Raw genomic sequence first — 9,449 nt, 5'->3', positions numbered from 1 at the left:
TCGAGCCGAATAAATGGAACGCGTCCGACGAACTGGTAAATATTATGCGCGTGAATATCATTCGCGTGGAATGTAACGTCACCGCGGGAGCCTATAGCAACGGCAAGCCGGCACACACGATACACGAATTCGCGCCAAACGTTCCACCGGGATATAAACTGTCGGAGACTCCGACGCAGATCATTTACCTTCCGGTCATCGCGCGGAGTATCACCGATATAACGTTGCGCGTCGTGGATCAAATTGGACGATTGATCGACTTCCGCGGGGAAGAGATAACGGTTCGACTACACGTGCGGCGCAGAAGATAAAATAAATAAAAAATTCGGGGACGGATATGTGCGTGCGTGAAAGATGCTCGTTTTGAACGAGTCGTTCGCGAGAGCCACATCTACCATTGCACCGCGAACGTTATCGTTCGACGCTCCGACGACGACGACGAAAAAAACGCGTAGACTGATTGTGAGAGAGAAGAAGAAGAAGAAAAACGGACTGAGTGCTGCGAACGTCGCTTTTCTACGATCTCTGAAATTCGTCGTGAGGAACGATCATGGCTGACATCCTGAGTATTGGAGGTGAGCCGATCTTCGACGATCGAATCGTCAAGATCGAGACTCACACTTATAATCCATATGCAAATACCACGTTCGGGCACAGCGACGAAATACGAATTCCGATACAGCAACAGGATCTGTACACTCTACCCTGCGAAAGTTTTCTGTACATCGAGGGGATACGGAAAAGGATTCGGATACGACGATGGGCAACAATTGCGTGGCGTTTATGTTCGACGAGATTTGATACGAACTCAACGGCGTGGAGATCGACAGGAACAGAAACGTCGGAATAACCAGTTCGATCAAGAATTTCGTGTCGCTAACCGCCGAGAGAAGCAAGAAGCTGCAAAACGCGGGATGGACTGTGATCGAGGAAAACGTGGGACCTCGTTCGAGATCCAAAATCGGCGATTTCAATTTCTGCGTACCCCTTAACGTACTCCTAGGTTTTTGCGAAGATTACAAACGCGTGGTGATAAACGCGCGACACGAACTCATTCTGATACGTTCCCGAAACGACACCAATTGCATCATCACGAAACCGGAACGCCACAAGAATCCTATGATTACTCTGTTGAAAGTGCAATGGCGAATGCCGCACGTGGTGCTGAACGACATCAATAAATAAATTGTCCCTTTTACAAACGTTGGAGAGCGGACGATACCTAAGTATGGGCTTCCGCTCGTGGGATCTGTACGAGTACCCTTTGCTGCAGACCACGAACAGGCATTCGTGGGCCGTGAAAGCAGCGACGCAACTTGAGAAACCGCGATACGTCATTTTCGCGCTGCAAACCGGGAGGTCTAACAATTTATTGAAACACGCCTCCGAGTTCGATGACGGTAATCTCACCAATGTAAAACTGTACCTTAATTCAGATTTTTATCCCTACGATGATATGAACTTGGATTTTGAGAAGCGTAGAACAACCATACTGTACGAGATGTACGTGAAATTTCGAAAGTCGTATTACGGATGCGAGCGCGAGAGCGCGCTCCTAACGATAGAAGAATTCGACAAATGGGGCTCGTTCGTAGTGATCGACTGTTCTCGTCAGAACGAATCGGTCAAAAGTGCCACCGTGGACGTTCGCATAGAGTTCGATTGCAAACGTAATATAGATTCCAATTCGACAGCCTACTGTCTCATCATCCACGATCGCGTGATCGAGTACAATCCGCTGACTAACATAGTCCGTAAAATTGTGTAAAGAAAAACAGAAGAAGAACGTATCTATTTGTCTGACGAAATCGCGATAAACGATAAGTTCAAAGAGAGGGAATAGCGACTGCCCATAGACAAAGACGATGTCCATCGGTCGCGACGTAACAGAGGGGTAACGACTGTCCGTGGAGAGAGAGAGACGATGCCCGTCGACCGCGACGTACCGATATTCGTGGATCTGCAGGGATTCGTTATCCGCGATAAGTTCACAGTTAAAGAAGTGGCCGTGCTCAGAAACGGAAAGGAACTGATTCACCAAGTGTTTTGCGCGCCAATGACGTGGGATCTTCTAACGAGAGCAGAAAAATCGCGGGCGTGCTGGTTGACGGCGAATCATCATGGTTTAAAATGGAACGATGGAGACGTGAATTACGTTCGGGCGAGAACAATCATTCGACGCGCCGTGTGCGACGGGCTGAACTGCGAGACGCTCAGGCTCGTCTACGTGAAGGGTGTGACCGAACAGTACACTAGAGATCATCAATCATACGCTTTTCCACGCAGTTGAGTTCAACTTTACGTTTAATTTTCACGGTCGCCACTCGATTTTAGTCTATACCAATCGAGAAAGATATGGATTTTGCCGATTCTGACCTTCTTTCGCCCCCGCTAATTCCCCTATGCTTCCTGTTGCCGGATCCTCCTCGCCGCCGGATCGTGGATCGCCGCTGGCCCTTCGCTGGACCGCCTCTGGATCTCCCCGTAGCAGTGTGAGAGTATGGATCGCCGATAGGTAAGTATTTTAGGAAACCGGTAAGCCGTTCAAGCGTTATCGGACTTAATTGTAAGAATAATCGTGACTTTATTTCAATGAAAGGTATTTATTTAATTCCCTTTACATTTCCGGTACAACGAGATTTCCCGGATTTGTTACAATTATTTGTTTCACGGCCACTATTCGTATGGTGGATACGACGCCTCGCGTCTTATAAGGATAATCACGCGTTGTTACAGACGTAGCTACGGACTCACGCGCCGTACGCGGGTATGTCCCTTGGTTCGGTTATGAGACTCTCGGCGTATGTCAGAAGACCGTACGACCGCACTCGTCGAGATCTCCCAGCGGACTCCTCTATCCATCCGTCTCGCTGAGCCTCCCGGTCGCTCGGGCTGGCTCCCTACTCTTCGTTTGGCACGCCCCTTCACGCACCTGCCGCATGACATACCCATTGTCCGCTTGCTCGCTTTCTCTTGACGCTTCCGCGTTCCATTACAATTATTCGCACCTGTTCCCGAACAATACATTCCGCGGGAACATTTTTTTGGTGTTTTCGACTCTTGGGGCCGGCTACCATCACGTATATCCGCATTCTCGAGATAACCTATGTACGCCAGATGCTTCTTCGCAAATATTTCCACGGATTGTCGATTCGCTTCCGTACATGTGGTTTCGTTTCCTATATTTTCACCATCGTTTAGAATAATGACTTTTGTCAATTTAATGGAACTCCAGTTAAATGCCGGAAACGGAACGACATGCTCACATCTTTGGATTGCCTCGACCTTTCCGTTACGCGTTTTTCTATGACCTCGCTCGCACCGTGGGTCGATCGCGCTAGTTCATTCTCGGCCCATGGCTCGCGGTTCTCGCTATCCTATGGGTCGATTGCTCATCGGTCCACCGGTAATTCCTTCTGAGGCTCGCAACTTATATTCGGTGTTCGCAAAATCTCCCTATTCCTAATGGTTTCCGAGTTCGCGATCCACGCGCCTCGGTCTCCTTTTGGGCCACCCGGTAGGGGTTTTCGCCTCTACGTGACTCTGTCGCACTTATCCTTTCTCGCATATCTTGTCTCGTTCACGAATTCGCGATCCGCGCGCACCCCCGCGTATGTGTTCACCCGGTATACGCCTGCGGATGGACCGTGGTTGGCGTGTTTATGTATCGCGCGGCCAATCCAATCCCGTGCCGCCCGGTATATCTTATTCTGGGCTTTTTCTATGTGGCCGGTGCCTCAGTTCGCGCTTACCCCTCGTGGTTCGTTCTTTTCGTGATCCGCGCGCCTTATTCCCTTTTGAATTACCCAGTATATCCTTTCGCGCCGCGTCTTACCCCGTCGCTCTTGGACCAGTCATGTATCCGCAGCGGTTCTCATTTTCGCAATCCGCGGGTCGCGTGGTTCGCGATTTTGATACTGACGCGTTATTGTTCGCGTTTTTTTCTTATTTCCCGCCCTTTTACGATCTCGACGTTCTCTTATCATCGTTTTACTGTTTTGACGTCGGTCGGTTTGCCCAACTCGTTGACCGCCGTCATCTATTTTCGCGACCTCGTACGCCATCTTAGCTTTCCCTCGTGCCTCAGCATGGCACGATCCTAATGCCCGTTTCATACCGCTTTCGGTACAAATTTTCCGTCCGTTCGTCTTTAAGGCGAATTTACAAGTACCATGATAGATTGTGCTATTAATCTAGATTCTTAGTCTGAATTTCGCTGACGAATAACCAAAAGGAAATTTTTTAACCAAACAAAAGACTTTTTTATCCTACCACGACTTATGTCGTTGAACCATAACCCCACATATGAATTATCAATTGGGCCATTTTACCCGACTAATTGATACCACGAAACCAAAAGAGAAAAGAAACAAGGGACTTAATTCATCGTCGAATTTTCGCAAAAACACAAAATGGATTATTAACAAACCAAACGAAAAAAAAACAAGGAACTTATTTATCGTCGAGTTTTCGCAGGAACACAAATTGGATTATTAACAAACCAAACAAAAAAAACAAGGAACTTATTTATCGTCGAGTTTTCGCAGGAACACAAAATGGATTAGTACTCGCACGCACCTTATAATCTAACCACACTTATCACTAATGAACCTATTTCCTATCCGTAACTAAATATTTTTATTTACTACATTGTCTGACGCTCTCGTGGCGTCTTGTATTGCGGCATATATCATCCGCTGTTGGCGCAGGTCGATAGGCCCGGATTTGCCGGTCGTTACCTCCGGCAAGGCCTCGATTTGCCCCCTCTCCTTCTTCTGTCGAGGCGTGATGAGGGGTTTTGGCAGGATTCGGTCGCCCACGATCGTCGGTCCCTGCTTCCTCATCGCGGGTGTCTTCGGAGGCGCAGCCGTCGGCTGCAAAGGGCACTGAAAAGAAAGGATGGCTGGAGAAGATTGTCGGCGATGCCGTTGGTGAATTTAACGTTAAAATCGAGTCGATGGACATTGAATACGCGGACATCGGTCGACTGGAGACCCTCGGTGCAATACGATCTTTCCTCTGCGGACGCCACGCGAAGAATTGTGCCATGGAGAACGTATGCAAGTTACACGATTGGTGGGCGGAACGTAGCGCGCGTCTCGACACTCTGTAGCGCTGTCGAGAAATTTTTTTTTTATCCGTATCTCGCATTAAAGAGAAAAATCATAATACTGTGACTTATTCTTTTCAAACATTATCACATGAAATTTGAATGTGTTTGATTATACTGGGAACGAATAACGACGACGACGATTCAGCGATGATTGCATATGGCAATTCAATCGACGATAATGTCCTCGATATAAATTCACCGATCAGTGAATAGAATTGATTGTTCATATCTAGTTATAATATATATAATTAACTTACAGACATACTGACAATGAAACTTCTCATCATTACGATATCTTTTTTTCGCTGATTCACGTAGACGCTCGTCGTCACCTCTGGAAGTCGCGGCCGCTAGCGAGGAAGTCGCAATAATATTTTTTCCCCATTGTTTTTGTCTTTATTACTTTCCTTATATTATACATAGAAACCTGTATCTTAAAGCAATGAAATTTGAATGTGTTTGATTATACTGGGAACAAATAACGACGATTCAGCGATGATTGCATATGGCAATTCAATCGACGTTGTCGCTGCTGCCGGAGGCGACGGTATCATCATCATTTTCAGATATAATAACACGAGTGTTTTTTGACATTTCGTCAAATTTCTCGCTTATTCTTTGTGCTTCGAATTCTTGTTTTCTTATATCCATTAATGTTCTATCTATCAAATGAATACGCAAGTCCAATATTGATGATACACATTGATTTCTAATAGAAAAAAATTAAAGAAACATTAATCGCTTCATCGCGTCTGATTGATTGTGATGATGATGTAACGAATAGAAATAAAAAAATTATTACACTTACATCTGATCGAACAATTTCATCTTCTCCTCCATACAGTACTCCACTTCAAGGCAATTCGGGGTATTGCGTTTTATCTTTTCAACCTCCGTTTGCAATCGCTTGGCGCTTGCCGTCATTATTAATGTTTGATTGTAAACAGGTCCTCCATTTCTGTTTTTATCAGATCGCAACCTATTATCAAATCTTTTATATCCTCCATCTCGAAAAACTTTGTTTAAAGAATAGTTAAGAACTTTGCTTAAAGAATGGTAGCATGTAAAAAAATAGAGCCCCTTATATAGGTACTCATTAAAGAAAAATCATTATACGGTGACTTATTCTTTTCAGACATTATCACATGAAATTTGAATATGTTTGATTATAATGGGAACAAATAACGACGATTTAGCGATGATTGCATATGGCAATTCAATCGACGATAATTTCCTCGGTATAAATTCACCGATCAGCGTATATGATTGATTACTCATATCTAGTTATAATATACTGGAAGTCGCGGCCGCTAGCGAGGAAGTCGCGACTCGTCGTCATCTCTGGAAGTCGCGGCCGTTAGCGAGGAAGTCGCGACCGTCAGCGTCTAGACTAACGTTGGTTGACGCATATTTTTTTTAACGTCTCATGAATTGACACATTTATTAACAATAATAACCGTATTTATAGGCCTTCATATTTCGGCTATAAGACCTCCCACCCGCGTCGCGATCGGCGGCGATGGCTAAAAAATAGGAACGCATTGTTCGATACGTCAGTCTCAGTCGGGCGGTGACGCTTATCGTTTCTCGAAGGGCCGAGGGAAAAACGCACCGGTCATTTTTTTCCGCCCCTTTCTCTCTCAGCAATGTCATTCGCGCGCGTAATTGTGTGCGCGATTATTACCGTCGTTGCGGTAAATTGTAATTCGATTCAAGATGAGAATGAAAGTGTGATCCGTTATCTGCAAAAATATGGCTATCTGTAACGACGGCGTGCAACGATTTTCTTCATCATCATCATCCGACAACACTACGCAGGAGTTACATCGAGCCATCTCGCTGTTTCAAGAAGTCTATCAACTACCCGGCGACGGTGAATTAAACGAAGAGACGCTGAATCGAATGCGTCAACCGCGATGCGGCGTCGAAGACATTTCGGAACGCACGTTCGCTCCGCTTTCGAACAAATGGCCAAAGAAACATCTCAAATGGAACTTTCATCTGGCCAACGAGTGGATCTTGAAAACGGCCCGAGCTGCGTTCGATCTGTGGGCAGCGAATTCGTCATTGACGTTCGAGCGCAATTCGCTGAATCCCGATATTCTGATATCGTTTCGTGAAGGGCGTCACACGATGCTACACTTCCTACGAAACGAACTGTGTTCAGCTTCATTTAAGGGTCCCCATGGAGATGTCGCTCACGCGTTCTTTCCCACCGGAGAACCCAATTACGTCTCGGAGGTGCACGTGGACAAAGCGGAGACGTGGCACATACAGCTGAATAAGAATCCCCCGGGAACGTACAATTTACTTCAGACGCTGACGCACGAGATCGGTCACTTTTTAGGCTTGGCGCACAGCTTCCGCAAAGATTCGGTGATGTACGGGTACGTGCCTGATGATATGTTCCCCGTTCAACTCAGTCTAGAGGACGTTCTTTCCATTCAACACCTGTACGGCGCTAAAGAAAACGCTAAAATTCCAAAACTAGCAACGACGACGACGACACCGACGACTACCACAACGACAACGACGACTACAACGATAGCGACGACTACAAAAGACGTCGAGACGAATCTGTGCACCTTGCGAAACGTGGATACCGTACTGATAATGAACGGTCGAGTGTACATCTCGCGCGATCGGTACATGTGGTCGATCGATATAGACGGAAAAACATACAAGAAGCCCTTACTATTGACAAACTACATGAAATTTCTTCCTAAGAATTTTACGCGTCTAACAGCCGCGTATCAGACGCCCTCGGGCAATATCGTGCTGTTCGCGGGCAATATGAGCTACATGATCACTTATCCGCGTGTAAAGTTAATGTCAACTTGGCCGAGATCCTACACAGATCTCGGACTTCCCGATGCGAACGCGAAGATCAACGCCGTGCTGAACACGAACGAAGGACGAACCTTCGTCATATACAACAATAATTTTGTAAGTGAGATAGACGATTGTTCGATGAATATCGTTAAGTTCTACCACATTGACACGATATTTCCGGGAATACCTCACAGCGTATTGTCGGCCTTTCGATACATCGACGGTAATCTATACTTCATCAGTAAAAACCGATTCTACAGATTCAACGAATTCACGAAAACCATAACGGCTTCCGGCAAATTCGATCTGAGGATCCTCGGTATTACCTGCCCGAGAGACGGACTAATGACGCAACTGCGAGATCTATTGAGTCGATTCGTTCGAATTGACGCGTTCGTGAAGGAGACGTCGAATAGAGAAGAGGAAGAAGAACAGAACGATTCGACGTAACCACCCTTTTTTACGGTCCGCTCCTGAGAATATTAATGAAAGGTGGGGATTCATAATTTTTTTCAAACTATATTCCGCCTTGACTTCCCTCGAACGACTCATTCTTGCGTGATCCGTCATCCGCACCGCGACAACGAAGAAAAAAAGAAAAAGAGAGAGATGTGCTCGACGTTACACGCCCCATATTTCGAACAGCGTCAATCCGGCGATGATCTCGAGAACGGCGTCGGTAGCGTGAAAAAGAGAAGAAGAGCCAACGAGCAATCGACGGAATTAGAGACTCCGTTTTCAATTCGAGGCAACGTCGACTCACGGAAAAAACAAAAAATGTGGTAAGTTTGCGACGATCCCGTATCGCTCGCCTACGATATATATAACAATAATTTTTTGTTCTCTCTCTCCAGTCACGACGACGACAGTACTTCGAAACGCGACGCCGAACGTCATCCGGTATGAATTCTGGAAAGAAGATACCTATTAACAAAAACGGGATATAAATTCATAGACGTCGGTATCACAGCCGTACTCCCCTGCTACGTGCACATCATCATAGGGGGTTGCCATGGCAAAAAGATCGCGCTCTCGCCTGAAACGTGGAAGAAACTCGTCGATCAAAGCCGCGCGGTGTTGTCCCACCTGCAGCGCGGCAAGAACGAGCGCGCTCCACCACCAATGTGCTTCGAAAACGAAAACCTAAAATTACGATTTGGAAAGATTAATAATCTGTCGACCCTACGCCTAGAAACGCCCACAACTTGTCTGATCGTCTCGATGAACGCCGTGCTCCGTATGTTCGACCTCGACCTTTGCGTCACCCGCCTCGTGACCTCGTTGCGCGCGATTACCGGCATGATCGACGCAAAGCTGACGCGCTTCATCGCTATCGCGGTCACCGCGACGGAACCCGCGAACGTCCCGAGAACGATACGCGAGAGCGAATTTTTCGATCGCAATGATATCGTCGATTGCGAGTTAACCGCTCTGTGTTTTGAAAGTACAGAAAAATTGTTGTAACCCTCGTATCGTTTTAAAATAAAAAAATAAAAAAATAACC

At 46.4% G+C, this 9,449-nt stretch overlaps 2 protein-coding genes across 2 annotated transcripts; both read left to right on the top strand.

The window, feature by feature from the left end:
* The first annotated feature begins 1,228 nt into the window (after positions 1 to 1,228).
* Positions 1,229 to 1,768, top strand: LOC139784587 (uncharacterized). Its single transcript, XM_071723776.1, has one exon. The coding sequence runs from the start codon at positions 1,229 to 1,231 to the stop codon at positions 1,766 to 1,768; it is 540 nt and encodes a 179-aa protein (XP_071579877.1).
* A 5,097-nt stretch (positions 1,769 to 6,865) lies between these two features.
* On the top strand, positions 6,866 to 8,395 carry LOC139784586 (collagenase 3-like). Its single transcript, XM_071723774.1, has one exon. It carries the CDS (start codon positions 6,866 to 6,868, stop codon positions 8,393 to 8,395), a length of 1,530 nt encoding a protein of 509 aa, XP_071579875.1.
* The last annotated feature ends 1,054 nt before the right edge of the window (positions 8,396 to 9,449 follow it).

Source organism: Temnothorax nylanderi, unplaced genomic scaffold (assembly GCF_030848795.1).
Source record: "Temnothorax nylanderi isolate EJ_2023f unplaced genomic scaffold, tnyl_v1.0 TNYL_tig0647_pilon, whole genome shotgun sequence".
Classification (NCBI taxonomy): Eukaryota; Metazoa; Arthropoda; class Insecta; order Hymenoptera; family Formicidae; genus Temnothorax; species Temnothorax nylanderi.
The sequence above is the reverse complement of the archived record's forward strand: the minus strand, read 5'-3'. Positions and strand labels throughout refer to the sequence as shown.

Coding starts and splice junctions, on each gene's coding strand:
- LOC139784587 (XM_071723776.1), top strand. CDS start 1,229: ATGGGCTTCCGCTCGTGGGATCTGTACGAGTACCCTTTGCTGCAGACC.
- LOC139784586 (XM_071723774.1), top strand. CDS start 6,866: ATGGCTATCTGTAACGACGGCGTGCAACGATTTTCTTCATCATCATCA.